The sequence below is a fragment of the Eubalaena glacialis genome, chromosome 10 (assembly GCF_028564815.1).
Source record: "Eubalaena glacialis isolate mEubGla1 chromosome 10, mEubGla1.1.hap2.+ XY, whole genome shotgun sequence".
Classification (NCBI taxonomy): domain Eukaryota; kingdom Metazoa; phylum Chordata; class Mammalia; order Artiodactyla; family Balaenidae; genus Eubalaena; species Eubalaena glacialis.
This window is the reverse complement of record NC_083725.1, coordinates 88824236-88847158: the sequence shown is the minus strand read 5'-3', so window position 1 is coordinate 88847158 and position 22923 is coordinate 88824236. Positions and strand designations below refer to the sequence as shown.

The following is a 22923-nucleotide window of genomic DNA, read 5'->3' as shown; positions in this document are numbered from 1 at the left end:
CAAAAAGTTCTAATATCAAGGAAACATTTATAACTCTGATTTAATAAAAAAGAAAACATTTTTTTCTCTATGAAAGTCACAGCTAAGAAAATGAAAACCAAACCACATAGTGGGAGACATCATTTGCAAAATATACATCTAATAAAGAACTTATACCTAGAATCTATAAATAACCGTTATGATTCAATTATTAGATAACAATCCAATACAAAAATAAAACTCTTTTTTAAAAAGAATAAAACATTTAAATAGACATTTCAACCAGGAAGATACACAAATGTAAAGTAAGCATATGAAAAGTATTCAGCATCATTAACCTTAGGGAAATGCAAATTATAAATACATGCTTGACCATTATACATGATTAGAAAAGGTAAAATGTAAAAGACTGATCAAGCCAAGTACTGGCAGGAAAGTAGAGTGCATTGATATCTTATACTTTGCTGCTGGGAATGCAATTGTACATTCAATTTAGAAACAATATGGCAGTTTCTTACAAAATTAAACATACCATGTGACCTAACTATTCTACTTCAAAATTTACCCATGAACAGTGAAAATATATGTGCACTCAAAGAGTACCGTTTGAGTGTTCATAGCAGCATTAGTCACAATAGCCCCAAACTGGAAACAACCAAAGTAATAATTAGCTGGTGAATTTTTTAAAAATGTGGTATATCCATCTAGGAAAATTAAATTAGATGAAATGAAACTAAAAAGGAACAAATGATTGACTGATGCAACAACATGGATAAATTCAAAAGCATTATACTGTTTTTATTTCTATGACATGTTAGAAAAGGCACAAACAATAGTTTGGAGGTGGGGGAGAGGACTGACACTAAAGGGGCCTAAGGTAACTTTTATTTTTGAGATTATGGCAATGGAATATGTCTTGATTATGTTGACAGTTACACAGTATATATTTCAAAAGTCAATGAATTGTCCAATAAAAATGATGAATTTTGTTGAATGCAAGTTATACTTCAATAGAGCTAATTATGAATAAATAAATAAATAATAACAAATTTTCTTTTTTGTGGGAATTCACGGTTAGAGGTGTGAGGTTCTATCACAAAAACAGAGTGCAAATGATGTTGCTTTGGAATGCCGGGCATTACCCAAAGCCTCCACTTATCTGAAATAGACATAAACTCCCTATAGAAAGTACTATATTTGGATTGTTTCCTGCTACATAAACTGCATCTAATACAATGTCTGACACATAGAATTTATTTGAGAAACATCTGTTGAATTCTTTAATTTCTGCTTGGCTCTAGTGGATTAGCTCTAATTTAGAGACTGGTTTTTCTTTGTCATACCTGTGCAATTAGAGATTGAGATTAATATACTTTTTACTCAACAGAGAGATTAAAGAGGTAACCTTCAAAATAAGAACTATTATAATTTATTGTATAAAATTTTGAATGAAAATCTTAGCACTCTTTTGGAAAATCATAATTAGCAAAGCAAAACCCAAATGTGATATGAGAAAAAGCTTGGTAGAATTAGGAAGTATAATGCATTGATTGCTGACACCTCATGGTGCCACACCACTGTCATATATGGATGCTGGGGGAAAAAAATTGACTTTCCACATTTCCCTTGAGGTGACGAGAGAATTCATGAGGCTGTGCCCAGTGTGATACCCTGAGGATTCCATTTATGTCCCTCCCACCTAAACACAACTGTACCTCTCAATCTTCTCTCAGGCTTGCTTATGAGCAACATCAAAAATGGGGACAAAAAGCTTATCTTTATATTTCTGTCTGCATATATTAAAACAAAATACTAGAAGGGAAGATGAAGGCAATCAGCACTTGCTGATTCACATACACTATCTATACAACCACCACTTCTATAGTGTAGTAATGATTACCATTTTGCAGCTGGGAAAATAGCTCAGAGTTTATTCAGCTCAAGAGTAGAAAGAGCCTGGATTCTATCCAAGTTAGTGTTAGAACGACAAACACTTGGTTATCAATATTATGATCAAAAAGAATGATCCTTTTTCTTTTAACAACAATAGATAATATTTATTGTGCATTTAATATGTGCCAGACACTATTGTAAGTTGATCATTTACTTGTATCAGTTCACTAGATTCTCAAAATAACTGTATTATACAGAAGCTATCTCATTAATCTCATTTTACAGGTGAGAAAAAAAGAGACATATGTTTCTTCTCTTGTTCAAATCCATACTGAAATTGACAGTATTAAACACAGAGGCCTGGATCTAGAGTCTCTGCTTTTAATTGATGCACAATCCTGCCTCTTATATGGGTTGGAAATGAAGATGGTAAGAACAGTTGTGAATAAAATACAGGCTTAATAAATGCCTAAAATAGGTAAGACCAATCCAAGTGCTCCCATTTTTTTCCCATTACTCAGAATATTTGATTCTACTTCTCTTTTCACAGCCTAGTAGATAATTTTAAATGAGAAAATGTTTATACCCCATTAAGTAGCAATACAGTTTCCATTTTCATTAAATTGCTTATTAAAAAGAAATATGAAAATATTAGACTGCAATGTGGGGTTTTTTTTGGTGTACTGAGAATAATGCTTCCATATCACCAGCCTCCTTTCCTCTCTCCTTTTGTCCTATATTCACTTGAAAGTCAAAAGACATTTAAGTTGGTAACTAGTAAAAGAAAAAAACAAAAATGAAAACAGAAACAGAACCAGAACCTGTGGGCCTGCTGATCAGTCAGAAGCACCTACAAGGTGCCGAGTAGTTACTGACATATACCTTGCTGACTGGAAAGATAAGCCATGCCCAGGCCCCATGGAGAAGAACGAATCAGAGAGGGAAGCTGATTTCCAAACACAAGTCAGCAGGAACTTGAACATTTTTCCCACTAACAAAGAGAAGAAACTATTCATAAAATTATTGACACTTTTCTCTCGAAATTACTAACATCACCGTCAATGTCCCTCATGATTTGGCACCATTTTTTCTTTCCCCAATCTCTTCTGGCCTCTTTCCACATTTACCATACATTTCAGCAAGTTCCTTTGACAACTTATTAAACAGTAATGCATGTTAGACTGTTTTCTCAAGAAAGACAGCATTCCTCACTTACTCATTGACTCTTCCCTTCCTTCTTTCTTTCCTTCATTTCTACAAATATTTACTAACTACCAGGTGTAAACTTTGATGCAATGCCCTCAAGATCTAATCCAGTGTCACTCTTCCATGAAGCTGGTCCCAATGTAGTAATTATTCTATTGATCTTTGACCCTCCTTCACGACCCCTCCCCCAAGAGTGGTAGATAAAGTGCTTATACAACGCTTACCATAATGTATTAAAATTAATTGTAAACTACCCTATCACCCTTACTGACTGAGGGCAAGGCAACTTACCATCCAATTTTTTTTACCCTGTGCCTGCTACAAAATGTCAGCTGTGATGAGTGAAAAAGAGGGCGGGGCGGGGGGTGCGGAGATGTTAAATAACAAATGCAAATACCCTCTTTCAGAGGTCCATATACAAAAGAAACATTAGTAAGTTAAGTGAAAAGTCTGAAAGGTAACTCAAATCACCTCATTTCAAATGCTCCTTTCCACAACAGCAATGTCTATAGAATTTTTAAATTAAGAAAAAGAAAAGTAAAACCCTTTCACATCATTAATTAAATGCCCTAGGGCCTTGTAATTTAAAGTGTGGCTCATAGACCAATACAGTCAGCACTGCCTAGGGTCTTGTTTGAAATGCAGAATCTCAAGCCCCATCCCAGACTTACTGAATCAGAATATCCTCTTAACAAGACACACACACGTGTGATCCCTACACATGTTAAAATGTATGAGACACCAACAGACCATCCTCATTCAGTAAAGCTGGGTATTATTATCAAAACAGCCAAAATTGAATAGGCAGTCTATAAGACTGTGCTTGATTGCTACCAAACTCTTACACGTTAAGATAACATTAAAATCTAAGCAGTATGCAAATAAAAGGGCTCAAATAAGTGAAAACATTAAATGTAAGATAGCTGTTATCCACAATGTATCTAAAGTAAAAACAAATTCAATACCTGAAGAAAGGAGGAGAATTGTAATATTAAGTTAACATAGGTTCTGCACAGCTTGAAACAAAAAAAATCCAGAGGGCTATTTTCAATATTATTATTTTAGAAGATTTTACAGAGTTTAATGAATAAATTATCAGTATATTGGCATATCAAATTTGTCCAAGATAAACCCAAGCATGAAACCAAATTATTATAGCAAAGGCTTCTTACACAACTAATTAGATTAGATTAGAGACAATTTCCATTTATTATTCCTGCAAACAATATGTTAAAGGCAGTTGGAAAAGAGAATGTAATCTTTCACATCTCTGACACCAGACAATGGTCAACTGCAATTATATTAAGAAATTGCATCTAGTTCTTGGCCTCTATATCCATTTCTTTAATAAAAAGACTCATGTAAAACTTTATTAGGAAAAAATATATATACCCCAACAATTTCATTTCTGAAAAGCTATTATGCCTTTAGTCCTTGATTGCTGTATAAATACTAAAAAGCATGAGCTGTTTTCTCTCTAGAATGTTCTGAAGATCCTTTTGCCTTTGTTTATAGATAAAATTTTAAAGTATATATTTGCTTAAAATGAAGGAGATGAACTGATCTGCGCCAGGCTTCCAAGTCAACTCTATATCTTAAAGGAGAAATAAAAGGGCCTGGAATACAGTTTTATACATCCCAGAGACTGTAAAGTATGAAGGCCTGAGTTGAAAAGATGTGACACATTTCTTGAATGAGACTAAGAACATTTGTTTAGACTCTGAAAAAGTGACCTGGTATTATTCTAAGAAGCATACTTCCCTCTGGAAAAACAAAAACAAAACAATTCATTGATAATGGAATGTGTGTAAAATATTTCGCAAAATTCATTTGCATATATAATCTCATTTGATTCTGTTAAATAACTTTGAAGTGTGTGTATGGATATTATCCATAGTTTACTAAAAGAGGAATTGATACCCAACAAGGCTAAGTGACTACTTAACCTCAGTTTGCAGGTAAGAGAAAGAGATAATAAAGAACCCAATTCCCTGACTGCAACCACACGTTCTTTTTGCCACATCAAGGTACATTCACTAAGGAAGAAGAAATGGACAAAATATTCAGTAGATGATGGCTTACGGTTGATATAAGTAAGACTTTTTACATATAGATTAGTCAAAGCTGTAAAATAGAAGTGCTTTTCCCTTTCTCTCGCAGCATGCAAAGCACTCTTAGGTCCCATAGTAGGTGCTTCGTAATTGTGCTATAAGTTTTATCTGACTTGCTGCAAGAAGCAATGATTACGCTAAAAGATTTTACCCAAAATATGATCATACAGTTTCTGCACATCATATAATATATCCCATATGGATTTTCCCAGCCATGGGGAATTTTCATACTTCTGCTTCTAGAAGAGTTGGAGTAGCAATGGTTGGAGCAGGGTGGGAGGATATGCTAGTTGTGACTTTCACAAAAGAAAAGATTACCGGTGGTTGCCAGAGGCAGTGGGTGGGAGGTGGATGAAATAGGTAAAGGGGGCCAAACGATACAAACTCCCAGTTATAAAATAAATAAGTCATGGGGATGTAATGTACATCATGGTGATTATAGTTAGTAATACTATATTGCATATTTGAAAGTTATTAAGAGAATAATCTTTCTTAAAAGATCTTGTCACACACATCCAATTGTAAATATTTATGGTGATGGATATAACTAGACTTACTCTGGTGATCACTCTGCAACATATACAAATATCAAATCATTATGCTGTACACCTGAAACCAATGTAATGTTATTTGTCAATTACACCTCAATTAAAAAAAAGAAGAGATTTATGTGATTGGGAAGAAAACGGAAAAATGTGTGCTGGTGACTGTAAATTTTGGTGTCTGGCTAAGTAGCATGAATTGCAAGCATTGAAATGATTTTCATTGCCTACTCAAATAATGCACTCCACTTTGCCTTCCCAGGTTATTTCATCATCAGGAGTAAACTGAGTTCTACTCTTGGCTAAGAAACCACAAATGTTCCTGGGACTGAAAAACAATTATATCATGTTAAATTCTCCTTCTGAAAGGGTCTCAGTGGTGTGGGCATGAAGAATAGAAAGGGAAAAGAATACAGAGACAAAGAATAAAGAGGGAACCAAAAGAAGAGACTGTGGGGAAAAACACATTACTTTATAGAATGAGCTTGGAATCTCTGTGGGAATCAGATAGATACACAAAAAATCAACTATAATTGAGCGTGAGAAGGGGATTCTTCATCAGAATTTTGTAAGAAGGAAAAAACCCTGCTTTGGAATATTGTGAATCTTAATCACTGAACATTTACAATCAGAGACAATGTGGTCAGGGAGATTAGCCAATATTGTGCAAGAGGCTAGAGTTGGAGGTATTACAAGATACTTCTAATGTGAAGGTTCTACATTGTTGAAAACTTATGTAACAAGTTGATCTGACTTGTTTCTCAAATGGGGTTTGTTAAATTCAAATTATAATGGTAGGCAAGAAGATAAAGAAGAAATCTTTAGAGACATATCAGGGTCAATGATTGAAGTGATAGTGTTGTCATGGTAAAAGACTCCCAGTGTATACTACTTATGGATTCTGCTCTTGCCGTCATAAGCTGTACATTCCTTTTTATAAACTATGAAATTTACGGAGAACTGTCCTATTTAAAATTCCTCTGTGTCGGTTGCAGCAGCTTTCCATGCAATTACCTTCAGTGGTAATTGCATTCTTCTCTTTTATAATGTGTAGGTCAACAAACACCCTAGTAACTGAGTAACAGCAATGAAATGAAATGAAAAGTCAAGTAAATTCACAAATATGCTTCTCAAATGTCTCCTGCCAAGACAAAGGGGAACATCTAAATGTGTTACCAAAAGAAGTACTCAAAGGAGAAAAATAACTTGCCCTTGTTTTCTGAAATTATGGTTGGCATCACCATTAAGATAAAGGATATAGAAAACAAAGCATTTAAAAAATGTATAATGAATGAAATTGCTGTGTGTTTTCTTCACTGTTCTTTTAATGTTATATTCAAAATAAAGAATTATGCTTAGAACAGAGATCTTACTGTAATTGCTTTCTATTTTAATTAGAGATGAAAAGCTATCTGAGGATGTCACATGTCCCTGAGCAGTGCTTCTAGGTGCTCAAATTTGACTCTACAAAAGGTCATAATTTCTAATCTATAATTTCAGAACCTAAGACAATTTCTGCTCAGAAGCACATGTTGAACTTTAAGTGTGCCCAGAAGAAACAGATGTTTCTCACTGAAAAAAAAAAAAAAGCTTTAATGTACTAAAAAATAGAAGCATTTAGGACCTAAAGAAACCAGTGCATCAATTAGTGGCTGTTGTGCCTAGAACTGAAATAGCAGTATACCAGGCAAGTCCCACAAAAAGAGTTACTTTCCGCAAAGGTCTCATGATGGCGCCACTGCTCTATATATGCTCCAAGCAAGGACCTGTGCAAAGTCAGCTGAACTTAGTAAAGGCTGAGGGCCCCTCAGAGTGGGAGGACAGCTGGCTAAGCCAAAACATACACGCAACACGATGGACAGGAGAAGAATAGGTAGAAAAGGTCAGCAACTCAAGGCTCATCCCAGCATCTCAGACACAAGGAGAAACAGTCTAGGGCTGGTCTAAAGTTAATTGTCAAGCTGTTTGGAAGATGGTGGAGGAGTAAGATGTGGAGATCACCTTCCTCCCAACAAACACATCAAAAATACATCTACATGTGGAACAACTCCTACAGAACACCTACTGAATGCTGGCAGAAGACCTCAGACTTCTCAAAAGGCAAGAAACTCCCCAGGTACCTGGATAGGGCAAAAGAAAAATGAAAAAACAGAGACAAAAGAATAGGGACGGGACCTGCATCTCTGGGAGGGAACTGTGAAGGAGGAAAGGTTTCCACACACTAGGAAGCTCCTTCACTGGCGGAGATGGGGGCTGGGCGGGAGGGAAGCTTCAGAGCCACGGAGGAGAGCGCAGCCACAGGGGTGCAGAGGGCAAAGCGGAGAGATTCCCGCACAGAGGATCGGTGCCGACCAGCACTCACCAGCCTGAGAGGCTTGTCGGCTCACCCGCTGGGGCAGGAGGGGGCTGGGAGCTGAGGCTCAGGCTTCGGAGGTCAGATCCCAGGGAGAGGACTGGGGTTGGCGGCGTGAACACAGCCTGAAGGGGGCTAGTGCACCACAAGTAGCCAAAGGGAGTCAGGGGAAAAGTCTGGACCTGCCGAAGAGGCAAGAGACCATTGTTTCGGGGTGCGCGAGGAGAGGGTATTCCTTCCCTGTGTGCCCACAGAAAGCAGAGCACTGCCTAAGTGAGCTTCAGAGACAGGCGTGAGCCGCAGTAGTCAGCTTGGACCCTAGAGATGGGCATGAAACAATAATGCTGCTGCTGCAGCCACCAAGAATCCTGAGTGCAAGCACAGGTCACTATCCATACCCTCCAGGAGCCTGTGCAGCCCACCACTGCCAGGGTCCTGTGATCCAGGGACAACTTCCCCGGGAGAACACATGAGGTGCCTCAGGCTGTTGCAATGTCATGCTGGCCTCTGCTGCAGCAGGCTTGCCCCGCATTCCAATTATGACTACCGTACCCCTCCCTCCCCCTAGCCTGAGAGAGCAAGAGAGCCCTAATCACCCGCTGCTTTAACCCCCTCCTGTCTGGGCAGGAACAGACGCCCTCAGGCGACCTACATGTAGAGGCAGGGCCAAAACCAAAGCTGAACCCCAGGAGCTGTGCAAACAAAGAAGAGAAAGGGAAATTTCTCCGTGCAGCCTCAGGAGCAGTAGATTAAATCCCCATAATCAACTTGATGTACCCTGCATCTGTGGAATACCTGAATAGACAACAAATGTTCCAAAAATTGAGGCAGTGGACTTTGGGAGCAAAAGTAGACTTGGGGTTAGCTGTCTGAGACTGATTTTTTCTGATTTTTATGTTTATCTTAGTTTAGTTTTTAGTGCTTGTTATCATTGGTGGATTTGTTTATTGGTTTGGTTGCTCTCTTCTTTTTTTATTTTTTTATCTTTTTAAAATTTTATTTTAAATTTTATTATTATTTTATTTTACTTTATTTTATTTTTTTTCTTCCTTTTTTTCCTTCCTTTTATTCTTAGCTGCGTGGTTGACAGGGTCTTGGTGCTCCAGCTGGGTGTCAGGCCTGAGCCTCCGAGGTGGGAGAGCCGAGTCCAGGACACTGGATCACCAGAGACCTCCCGGCTCCACGTAATATCAATCGGCAAGAGCTCTGCCAGAGGTCTCCATCTCAACACTAACACCCAGCTCCACCCAACGGCCAGCAAGCTCCAGTGCTGGACTCCCTATGCCAAACAACTAGCAAGACAGGAGCACAACCCAACCCATTAGCAGAGAGGCTGCCTAAAATCATAATACGGTCTCAGACACCCCAAAACACACCACCAGACATGACCCTGCCCACCAGAAAGAAAAGATCCAGTCTCACCCCAGAACACAGGTACCAGTCCCCTCCACCAGGAAGCCTACACAAGCCATGGAACCAACCTCACCAACTGGGGGTAGACACCAAAAACAATGGGAGCTATGAAGATGCACACTGTGAAAACGAGACCCCAAACACAGTAAGTTAAACAAAAGAGAAATATGCAGCAGATGAAGGAGCAAGGTAAAAACCCACCAGACCAAACAAATGAAGAGGAAATAGGCAGTCTACCTGAAAAAGAATTCAAAGTAATGATAGTAAAGATGATCCAAAATCTTGGAAATAGAAAGGAGAAAATACAAGAAACATTTAACAAGGGCCTAGAAGAACTAAAGAGCAAACAAACAATGATGAACAACACAATAAATGAAATTAAAAATTCTCTAGAAGGAATCAATAGCAGAATAACTGAGGCAGAAGAACAGAAAAGTGACCTGGAAGATAAAATAGTGGAAATAACTGCCTCAGAGCAGAATAAAGAAAAAAGAGTGAAAAGAATTGAGGGCAGTCTCAGAGACCTCTGGGACAATATTAAATGCACCAATATTCGAATTATAGGGGTCCCAGAAGAAGAAGAGAAAAAGGAAGGGTCTGAGAAAATATTTGAAGAGATTATAGTTGAAAACTTCCCTAACATGAGAAAGGAAATAGTCAATCAAGTCTAGGAAGTGCAGAGAATCCCATACAGGAAAAATCCAAGGAGAAACACGCCAAGACACATATTAATCAAACTATCAAAAATTAAATACAAAGAAAAACTATTAAAAGCAGCAAGGGAAAAACAACAAATAGACTCTGTCATACAGAGTGAAGTAAGTCAGAAAGAGAAAAACAAATACCATATGCTAACACATATATATGGAATCTAAAAAAAAAAAGTGGTTCTGAAGAACCTAGGGCCAGGACGGGAATAAAGATGCAGACGTAGACAATGGACTTGAGGACACGGGGAGGGGGAAGGGTAAGCTGGGACAAAGTGAGAGAGTGGCATGGACATATATACACTACCAAATGTAAAATAGATAGCTAGTGGGAAGCAGCTGCATAGCACAGGGAGATCAGCTCGGTGCTTTGTGACCACCTAGAGGGGTGGGAGAGGGAGGGTGGGAGGGAGGCGCCAGAGGGAGGGGATATGGGGATATATGTATACGTATAGCTGATTCACTTTATTATACAGCAGAAACCAACACATTGTAAAGCAATTATACTCCAATAAAGACGTTAGAAAAAAATAAAGTTAATTGTCTTCATTTTGATTCTCTGCAGAAAAATTCACACTTATGCCTTATTCCCTAACATTCCTTAGCGTTTAGACCATTTCTCTACAAAGACTTTGCAAATATATAACATTTATCATTTGCTACAATGGTAAGACATTGGTGAGCAAATACCGCAGAGTGTCCCTCTAAAGACTGAAGGCTGGCTATAGGCAAAATATTTAGAGCTCATTCGGGGATGGCAGATAGGTACCAACTGTGACTGACTTTTAGGAGCTGCTTGGAATGCGGATGATGTTAAGATTAGACCCAAGCTCAGTGGAAAATAACCCCATGACCCTTTAGCAAGGTATAGGATAGGCAGGCACAGGGTATGGGATAGGGACACACAAAGATATTCACTTTTTAAAATGTATTTACAACACCTGGCTTAAATCACTTAACATGTTTTATTTTCCTATGGGATAGGTCATAACTTTTTTTTTCAAATCTCGAATTAATGATAAAATTTCATTAAAATGGTAAAATATAAAAACATATTTAAAGTTATAAACATTTTCTAAAAGTAATTTCTAACATAATCATCAGCCTGGCAGTTATAGAATACACCTCAGTTTTCTAATACGTGAACAGAGTAGGAAAGAAAAAGGCAGAAACTTGAGACAAGCACAGTATTCTCAATAACAACCAGAGAAAACTCTGCTTACCATTGCCTAAAAGTGCTTAGCATGGTAGAAGGTGAGGGCCAATATGTGAAGCAATGATTCCTAAACTGTTAAACTTTGGCTAGGTATAGACCATTTGATAATCTGATAAATTATATAAGCTCCTCTCCAAGAAAAATGCCATAGGTAAACCTATAAAAATATGAAAAAATTCTGAGGAGTCAATATCTTCCTGAAATTCATCCATTGACTTCAAATCCCTTGCTAAAGTGTGAAGAAATCCTGGTGAAATGGGAAAAAAAACAAAAACCAAAAAAAAACAAATAAAACAACACTTTGCTCAGTGCCTGACAGATAACGCGTGCTCAATCAATAATTTTTCAGAAATGAATAAACATGAAGTCAGGAAGCTTAGATTGAAGTTGTGTTATCATAGATAAGTCACTTTAAAGCTCTAGGCTTGGTTTCTTAAGAAACCTTGTACTTTTACTGATTTTCAGTATTTGGAATATTCTCAACATTTTCAGAGAAAAATTAATGTTTAATAAATTTAAATTTGCTATGACTTCTGATAAGAAGCATGTCCTTTTAAAACCTGCATATATACTCCATTATCTGGTGAATAATAAGAAAATAAGTGAGGCTAGTTGGCTTTTGTGCTTTAAGACATGGAAGGAGCAAGCCTGAAAAGTTGGGTTGATTTGGACAATGTCAGTTAAATTTCTCCTGTTTCTTACCTCTATACTATAGTTTTAAAAACGAGTAGGTTAGATAATAATAATAATATAGGGAGTCAGAAAAAAAACCTCTGTTTCAAGCAGTTGAAAATTCTAAACTGAAAACAGCCTATTTTTGTACTGAAAATGCTTATGTTTTTTAAGCAAATGCATTGAATATTAGTTACCAACAGATTATTTTTTATATCAACAAGTTATATTTCCAGCTACGTGTATTTGCCCTTTTAATCTTTGAATTAGTACAGTAGAAAATATTTCTGAAAAGTATAATCTATAGGTCCCCCTAAGAAGCAAAGTAGAAATATAACTGAAAAATGTGATATATGGAGTCACAGGACTTAGATTAGAATAAAACTCTGCCACTTACTAGTTCTATGATTTCAAATAAGTCTTTTACCTTCTCTAGGCCTTGTTTTTCTGATACATGCTAAGGTGACAGTATCAGCTGCCCTGACTGACTCATAAAATTATTTCGAGGCACAAATGAATGTGTTTTGAAAATTAAAGTTTGTTAAATCATGGAAGAAAATAAAATCAGTAACCCCTTTAACCTCTTCTGTAAGGTGCCTATATTTTTAGGGCCAAAACTCACTTAACTGGAGATAAATTGACACATAACAAATGAGTGGCACTGAAAATGCTTTTGCTCATTAAAAAATGGTTTAACACATGGATGAGATAAATGTAAGTTAATGAAAGACAGATGCACAAAAATTATCTTAATTTATACAAGGGTTTAAAAATTAAGGGACAACTGCTTCACGAAATTCCCTTATAGAAGACTCAAAGCATCAGAAAATAATCTGACACTTGTTGGATCCATACTTGGGAATTCATGTGGCAATATTCCTGTTTTCAGAAGCAGACACCAGTTGAATACATCTGGTTTCTAGAGAAAATACCAATGATAACACATGCCATTTTGATGTCAGAGTTTCAAAATGAGTGTTATCTGGTCTATCACCAAACACGGCAGAATAATTGTCAGAATTTTGATACAATGGTATAACTATGCTGTAGAAATAGTTACCAAAGGAATAACTATAAATTTCTGTCAAATATACTTGAGCCAAGAAACTCTAAGTCAGTTCAATTTTAAATAAATAACTAAATAAATATTAAAATAAATAAATAAAATAGTGATGGTTTCAATCTGTTAATAAATTAACTTTGCAAATAAATGTTTTGGTAGCCTGGAGTAATTGTCAAACTTCTCAAGGCCTCAATACCCTTATGGTAAAATGGATTCTACAACTTCTCCTCTCTGTCTCATGGAGATTGTAGTGAGGATCAAATGAAATAATGTACATCACAGCACTGGGTAGAGTATAAAATGCTAAATACATATAAGGCATTATTTTTATCGATAGGCTATAAACTTCATGTAGGCAGTAACTTAAATAATTCATTATTGTATTTCAAACACTGAATAGCACATAGTTTTTATGAAGTTGGTTTTATTGAATAACTACTAGAAATAGTCGCAAAATCGGTATCCCTCACTGGAAATGTAATATGTCATAGTTCTTTTCATAAAACAGCTAGATGCATCCAAATAGAATGTCTCAGAAGATTGGAATGTAGGGAAAAAGATGGATACTGGGACCAAAAACATCAATGCATTTGAAGGTCAGGACATCGGCAAAGATTTTGCAAGTACCAGAGGACAAAGCAAGATGGATTATTCAATATGTGCTACAACTAGTAAGCAATAGAAAGATGGTCAGGAGTTTAGAGAGTGAAGAATAGACAAATAACAAAATGAAGAGCCTGTCACCAGGGAGACCACAGGAAGCAAGAGAAAGAAAGATAAAGAAAGAAAAAAAAAAAAGGCAGGGAAGAGGATTAGACACAGACCGTGAACATGAATGTATATGATAGATGTAAATCCTTTCTCAGTTATACACAATATCTACTCTGTTGATGACCTTGGACCATTAACTTTTTAGGCCTCACTTTACACACACACCCATCCCCCCAATACACACATCATGTGTGTATATACATATACACACACAAATACTCAATGCATCATACGTATATACCTAAGTTGTTTTGAGGAGTAAGCATGTTTAGTGCTCAATATACATCAGTTGTTATCATTACTAGAAATTTTTTAATTCTACAGATTCAAGGTTACACATCTAGAATGAAGCAATAAAAATTTTTTAAAGAAACACATTCTTTGGGCATATTTGCCATCAACATATCATGTATTATTTTCTATAAATGTATACGTACTATAAACACAATATTAAATGAGGATTGACATGATGTTTATGATGCTCTTTAAAGAGACCAAATGTTAGCAACATGACATGTGGAACAGAACCTTCACCAGAGGCATAAATATATCGGTCTCCACACAGGAAAAGTCAGTCCAGGAAGTTGTCATGGCCAAAATATACATTCAAAAGGCTTCCCACCCAGAATGTATCTAATCTTTAGCCTATAGAACATGAAAGTGAGTTCAGAGATAATTTCCAATTAAACTCAGCAACGTCTCCTTCTGAAAATCTGGTATCAAAACTCAAACAGTCTCACATTCCCTACCTCAATAGGCAAGTTGATAAATTTAATTTTTGGTGACTAGGGAGCATTACGTAAATTGTTTTGAAGTGACCAAAACAACAACAAAAAAAGTACGTAAGTGAAATTGAGTGGCTTACATTTTAAAATAAATGTTTAAGCTGCCCAGTAATCATATTTAGGGCAAATTAAAACATTTAATTTTCATTTTATAATTTCTCAAACAACAAAGTTTGTTACTGCTTTACTGCATGTATTATTTAGTTAATTACTGCGATGAACTGAATTGTGTCTCCTTCCAAACTCATATGTTGAAAGCCTACCCCCTAATGTGACTTTACTAGAAGATGGGGCCTATAAGGAGGTAATTAAGGTTAAATGAGGTCCTAAGGGTGGGACCCTGATACTGTAGGATTAGTGTCCTTATAAGGAGAGACATCAGTGAGCTCGCTAGTTCTCCTCCGTGTGAGGACACAGTGGGAAGGTGGCTGCTGCTAACCAGGAAGAGGGCTCTCACTAGAAACCAAACCCTGCCAGACTTGATCTCAGACTTTCCAGCCTCCAGACTGTGAGAAAATAAATTTCTGTTGTTTAAGCCACTGGGTCCATGGTATTTTTTTATGTCAGCCTGAGCAGACTAACATATTTATTTACCTATTCATTTATTCTTGTTTCTTTAATGAGAATACCCAGTTCTCTGGGTATTCCTAAAGAAGTCTTAATTAAACACAACATTTTTTTTTTTCTTACTACACTGATGGGATAGTCAACTGTTATAATTTTCTTAAGAAAGTTGACCTCAGCAAGATGAAGGGCTAGGAGATCCCAACACTTTTCTCCTCCTCTCAAAAAAACCAGCAAAAATAGTAAAGGAACTACAAACTGATGAAAATATCTCAGGAAAAGCTCTAGACTACAATGAAGAAGTAGCAAAAACACTGTAGAGCTCAAAAACTGATGATGGTTGCATAGAAAAGCTTAGGAAGCATTTTACCTTCATCACTCCATCTCCCAGTCTAGAGCAGCTTAGTGCCAGGAGGGGTCCCCACAGAAGAACTTCACCGCACAGGTAAAAGGAGAGCAGGAGAACCCCTGCAAGCCTCACCACTGTGGATTCCTATAGTTTTCACCAACACTGATCCTGATGATGGAGCATCTCAGAGTCTCGCTGCTGAATCTCCTCCCCAGGGCTGGAGCTATTGCTGCATGAGACCTGCCCTCAAGGGCCCCCAGTAGCCATTCTCTGGGATTGGGATGCCCCAGCATGTTGCCTCATATGAGACCGGAGCTGCTATACTGCTCTGAGATCTGCCTCACTGGGTTCTCAGTTCCCAGCTCTGACTCATCATTTCTGGGGACCAGCTGACTGATGCTCTGAGTCCCACCCCAGGGTCCCAGGTCATAGCTCTGACCTGTTAGTGCCAGGGCTATGCTGCTGCTGGTTTGAGCCCCATTCTCTAGGTCCAACACAGATTTAATGGACCACCACCAGGGATATGTTACTGCTCTTCTGTGACTGCCCCCTAGGGCCAAAGTTGGGACTTTGTTCCATCATCCCAAGACTGTGCTGCTACCATACCCTGACCCCAAGCCATTGTGCACCCTATCATCCCAGGGTCCATGCTGCTGCTGTATCCTCCCTGCCTGCTCCCAATCTGAGTCACTGTGGAGAGTCCCAGAGACACAGACTACAGTTCCCCAGAGATCTGCAGATACTCACACAATGGACACCAATGCCATTGCTGCACAAGTGTACCTGTGCCTCAGGATCCTGGGACTGTTGTAGTTCCACATGCATCTGATCCTAGGACTCTGGCTCCACTACTGCTCTGAGTGCCAGCACACCAGACCAGCCAGTAAGAGGGATCCCCTTGGCTAGAACATCTTCCCACAAGTGAAAAAGGAGAATAGGAGAATCTCAGCAGTCTTTGCCACTCAGGAAGTCAATAACCTTAGCCACCACCACCAACCACAGGACCTCAGCCGTCTTGAGCACAGTGGACCCCTACAGTCTGTGCTAACATTGACCTCAGCTGATGGAGCTGCATGGAGACTATTCTGCTGTGCTCTTTCAGGAATAAAAGATACCCTCACAACCACATTTGGGGAAAGTCTTTCCTTACCAAAGCCAGGCCATTTGTGACAACCTAAGTGAAATAAGCCAGACAGAGAAAGAAAATACTGTATGTTGTCACTTATATGTGGAATCTTCAAAAAAAAAAGGCTGATTTTATAGGAACAAAGAATTGCATGGTGGTTGTAAGGAGCAGAGAGGAGGGAAATGATGTGATGGATGTCAAAGTGTACAAATTTGCATTTATAAGAAGAATAAGTGCTGAGGATCAAATGTATAGCATGGTGACTGTGGTTAATAACGGGGTATTTATCACTCAAAATTGCTGAGAGTAGATCTAAATCTTTCTCACTACATACACGGAAAATAGTTAACTATGTGAGGTGAGGGATGTGTTCATTATTTTGATCTTGGTAATCATTCCACAATGTATTTGTACATCAAATCGTCATGCTGTACACTTTAAATATATATGATTATATTTGTCAGTTATTCCTCATTCAAGTTAAAAAATCCAAACTCCAAAAATAATGTGTATTAGGTTTCAATAACATTAGAAGTTTTCAATAATTTTAGTGAATTACTTTATAGTTAGATACACATTCAATAAAAACTACACTTTGAGATAAAAATAAGAACACGTTTTTCATCAGAGCATAAATTAAAATCATCATACACACACTCTTTTAACTTTTTATTTTATACTGGAGTATAGTTGATTAAAAATGTTGTGCTAGTTTCAGGTGTACAGCAAAGTGATATAGTTATACATATACGTGGATCTATTCTTTTTCAAGTTCTTTTCCCATTTAGGTTGTTACATAATATTGAGCAGCATTCCCTGTGCTATACAGTAGGTCCTTGTTGGTTATCCATTTTAAATACAGCAGTGTGTACATGTCAATCTCAAACTCCCTAACTATCTCTCCCCTGCCACCCTTGCCCCTGGTAACCATACATTTGTTCTCTAAGTCCGTGAGTCTATTTCTGCTTTGTAAATAAGTTCATTTGTATCACTTTTTTTAGATTCCACATATAAGCGATAACATACAATATTTGTCTTTCTCTATATGACTTACTTCACTCAGTATGACAATCTCTAGGTCCATCCATGTTGCTGCAAATGGCATTATTTCATTCTTTTTAATGGCTGAGTAATATTCCATTGTATATATGTGCCACATCTTCTCTATTCACATATATTTATAAGGAAAAAAGTCACTTTTGGCACACATATCATAAAATTACACTTTTAAATTTTTATGGAGAAATTATAACTAAAGGATACTTTTATGTTTAAAAAAAGCAGAATATGTATAATATATAATCTATATTAACATACATATGTTAATCACAAAGCAGATTATGCCTAATACAAAAGGAACTAAACAGAAATACAAAATATTTCAAAATATTGAGTGTGCTCCAACTGATGGGATTTTAAGTGTTTTGTTTACTTTTTTTGGCCTTATACATTTAGACATGTTTTGAAATTGTTCTATACTGAGGAAATAATTCTTCTGAAATTAAAAAAATAAGTATATGTAAAAGTAAAATAGAGGTGCGAAATGGAGGGTAGGTATTCCAGAGAATATCAACTCCAAATTGAATCAAGGAAGATAAAAAGTAACTCAAGTCCTGGGCAAATAACAATCCGCAGGGCCTCAATTCTTTCCTTAGTAGAGAATGTTTACTGCTGCCGGCAGGCTTCCCTAATCAAAAGCCAGCTCTCAAACATTAATAAGGACACTGAATTTATCAACATTTCTTGCAATTGTCAGCACATGCCATTATTTTTAAGATAAAATTCACGTGCTTTAGCGACAGGCATTGCTCCTTCAAAGATTATCTTCACTAAAAACCATCAAATCTATTCAAAACTGAATATTTTCTCAGGAAACTACTTCCAGGGAAATAAAATATTTTGCTACTTATCTCAGGATTCAGCAAGTTATTGCCAAAAATATTTGTGGACTCATTTTAATAGGTGCATGGATGGATTCCTGTGGTCACAGACATTAGTTTCTACTCTCTACTGCCCTGACCTATCTACTTGTGTATCTATGTACATACGTATGTATGTATGTATGTGTTCATTCATTTATTTAATATATGTTTATACAATACCTAAAATGTGCACTGTTGATATAAAACTAAGCAAATGAGATGATATAAATGTAAGTTGTCATCAAGATGAGTGGATGAGTACATTATAGCAGAAATTTTTGGTTGCCTCTCCATTAACAATTAGATTTCTTCTAAAAAGAAGCAACCTTTCACAGTAGAAGCTGAAAACACTAAAGTCTCACTTTTGCATGGGGGCATGCCCAAGTTTGGGGAGACTTCTCAAAAAAATGTTCCTCCTTTACAAAAATTATGACACTCAAGGACAAGCATTTCCCCCCGCACCCTTTTCTTCTTTGACTTTGTACACAGGTATATAGCTCTTTAGACACTATCACTATATAATGAGCAATCAAAGCTTAGAACAAGTCAGTTATGTGAGGATCATGATATGAAAAAGTCTGAAACACAAACAAACAAAAAACTCTGGGTCCTTGTTGACATTGTTTAGCTACTGAATAAGTTAATTTAGCTACTAAAATTGCCATGCTTCTAGATCTCTTGTTATTGGAGTTAATAAAAATTAAACAGTGTTTTGGGGAGAGAATATGGGAAGACATCCTAATTTATGCAACTTCATGGTCTATTCATAAACAATTCACTTGATTTCATATAAAACTGCTCTTCTCAAAGTGGCCTAAAATAACAAGGCTTACGAATAATGTCTCACTTTTTCAAGTAATACAGATTTGCAACAAATCTTGACTTTGGTAATTTCTGAAAGTTGATAAATTACTAATCTATATTTAACAACTGTCATATTACAAAGAAGTAAATCATGGAAAATTATTGGATCTCCTCATTCTTTTCTCCCAACTTTTCTTTCTATAACTCTTCAATTTGAGAAATGAAATTCAAAAAATTTAAAAAGCCTCATATGATCTTCTATCTTTACATAAATCTCCAGGCCTAATACCTAAAACTTATCAGCTCTAGGGAGCTTGGAATTCTCTTATTATATTCCTGATCTTATTAAGTTAACCAAATCAGAGAACTAGATGTTTCTTCACAAATGTGAACACACACACACACACACACTGGGTTTTTTTTTTTTTTGCCAATTTCAATTATTTGTTATTGATGACTGCAAAAACCTAAGGCCAAGCTGAATGTAAAAGTTAAGATACCCTGAGCTTAAGAGTCTCAGTATGAAAGATTGAAGGTACACAGGCAAATATCTTGGATTTTATACTTTTATCTTATCTATTTATCACATGCAATGAGCAGTGCTGAGAGTCAGTAAGCATTAATGAGAATTAATTCAAAGTTTTCTTGGTGTGCTGGAGAATATCTTGTTATAGATGAGGTTAAAGGAATGGCAGGAAGCATATTTATGAAAGACTAAATGGCAAAATGTGCCCAGACTCATGACTTGCATGGAATAAGGATTTAATAGATATTGGTTTACATAACAGGAACACCTTCCCATGATTCTAAGCCAAAAATAAATGTGTCGGAGAAGAGTGAGAAGTCATTTCTTACTGTTTTAATCAGAAAAATTAAAGGATTTTCCAACCATTAGATAACGTGAAGAATTTTCTGTACTTTAAACCTGATACTCATAGATTGGGATGATCATTGTAGTGAACACATTTTTGAAAAATAGATATTATGCACAAAGTAATTTGCACTTATTTATTAAACAAATTATTATTCCTACTACTAAGAGCCTAATACTCTATCACTCTACCGCATTTGGGAATGCAGATGGCACAATTAAAGGCACCTGCTTCTATCTCCTCTGCTCAACGGAGATAAAAGGAAATATCTCTATTAGTTTCTTCTTGCTACTGTAACAAACTACCATGAACTAAGTGGCTTAAACAACAACACAATTTATTCTCTTTTTGTTCTGAAAGTCAGAAGTTTGAAATGAATTTTATGGAACAAAATCAAGGTGTTGAAAGGGCTGTTTTTTCTGGAGGCTATAGGGGGAAAATCCTTTACATTGTCTTTCCTCCCCCAGCTTCCGTGGTTACATAATCTTCTTTTTACTTAGGCAGTCCTGTCTTACTCCTATTAAAAACTTGTGCGATTATACCAGATAACTTGGGATAATCTTCCCATCTCAAGATCCTTAACTGAATCACCTCTGCAAAGTCTCCTTTGCCATAAAATATAACATTCACGGGTTCCAGGGATTAGCAAGTGGATATATTTGGGAGGTCATTAGTCAGTCAACCATAACCATAGTTTGTGATAGATGTCTACCTATACATAGGCATTGATAGTCTTATAAAGTATCAATAACCAAAATCAATCAACCATGATTAAACATGGAGACTATAATAAGAAGATTTATATAGGCATCTCTGGAAGTCAAGAATGTAAGTCACCAGTGGACCTCATCTGTGGAAACTTGTTCAGTACATGCTCTCCTTAACGCAAATATTCTGAAAGACATTCCTCAATGTTGAATTAAAGTAATTGAAGCTTACAAAGGGACTTTAAACACTTTGGAATGAAGCCTGCCTTTGATTAAGAATGTACCTAGGAAACCATATCTGTATTTATCTCCATTAATTAAGTAGGCAATAAAATGAAAACACCTTCAATTCAGTCAAATACAACTTTAATTCTTGTGAAAATCTGGAAATTAAATTTAAGCTAAATGATATTTTAGATAGTTTAGGTATTGAGCTAGCCAGTTGGAGGGGGTAGGGAGGAAGATGCTTACCTTAAATAATAAATCCTTCTTCCCATAACGAAGCTCCTTCAGCTGGGCTTGGATTTTTTTTGACTTTAAAAAAAAAGAAAAAAAGGATTAGTGACTTAATTTCCATTATATTTTCAAACTTGAAGATTAAAATTCTTTTAAACTGCATAAGAATGAATTTTGCAGCCAAAGAAAAAAGAGCTCAACTAGTTTGGAAGTGAAACAGAAAAGCTTAATCTTTGCTTTGGGAGTCAGACATCCAGCTATTCTAGGCAAGAAGAGAAAACCAAAACCTGTTCAAAGGAAGCATATTGTTTAAAAGGTAATATTTTAGAAAAGTGGCTTATTGTTCCTCTCTTCAGCCTCTTCCACTCTCCCTGTCAAAAAACAAACACACACAGAATTTGAGTCACCTAAACATATCCAACAATTAAACTTTAGATGCTAAATATATCTATGGATATGTATGCCTCAGTTTTCACTATTTATTTTCAATTACATGAATTTTTTTAAGATTAAATATGCATAAGATTCAGTTGGCAACCAACTTTAAATTTGACGTACCTACAAAGGGAAGGTAGCAAGCAAACGTGACATGAGGTGAGGGAAGTAGCTAGAATGTTAAGATGCTAAGGTGAAGAGTGTTTGCCCTTTAGAATAATGCACTTGTTAAGAGGACCATTACAAACATAAAAGTGCTTATAACAAAGAAATCTTTCCCAGGAGACATGTTTGTCTACTGTTTGGAATACGTTCTGGTGAGCCACAGATGCTGATCTAGCATTCCTATTTTTCCAAAGCAGACCCAATTTCAAACATTCTAAATTATGATCTCAATTATTTGTCTTTCTACATGTAAGACTATAGGTTCTAATTCTTCAGTAGGATAAAAAGAACACATGCAAATAGATTATCATAGTCACATGAAAATGATATTTGAAAAAATAGTTAAGTGGGAATGCCAAATGGTTTAGTCATTTTGGGAAACTGTTTGGCAGTTTCTTATAAATACAAATTATACAGAAATTCTTTCTAGGTATCTACCTAAGAGAAATTATAGTATATACATAAATGTTTATAGTATATTTATTCATAATAGTCAAAAGCTGGAAATATCCCACATGTCCACTAACTGATGAATAGTAAACAAATTATGGTACATCCATGAAATGAAATACTAAAATACAGTTAGGCATTTTTTAAAATAAATTAAGTCTGAAACGTAACAATATAGATGTATTTCAAATGTATTAGACTATGTGAAAGAATCCAGTCACAAAAATCTATATTTTGTATAATACCATATATATGATATTCTAGAAAAGACAAAAGACTAGGGACATAAATCAGGTTAGTAGTTGACGTGGACTGGGGGTTGGTGGTAGAGATTATAAAATATCAAGTGGGAACTTTGGAGG

General features: G+C 36.4%; 1 protein-coding gene across 1 annotated transcript in view; it reads right to left on the bottom strand.

Annotated features, from left to right (window-relative positions):
• LUZP2 (leucine zipper protein 2) overlaps positions 1-22923 on the bottom strand; it is a 429813-nt gene that overhangs the window by 100158 nt on the left and 306732 nt on the right. Inside the window, exon 7 of the mRNA XM_061203161.1 lies at positions 21527-21589. Within this exon, the coding sequence (XP_061059144.1) occupies positions 21527-21589 (63 nt within the window). The remainder of the gene's footprint in view (positions 1-21526; positions 21590-22923) is intronic.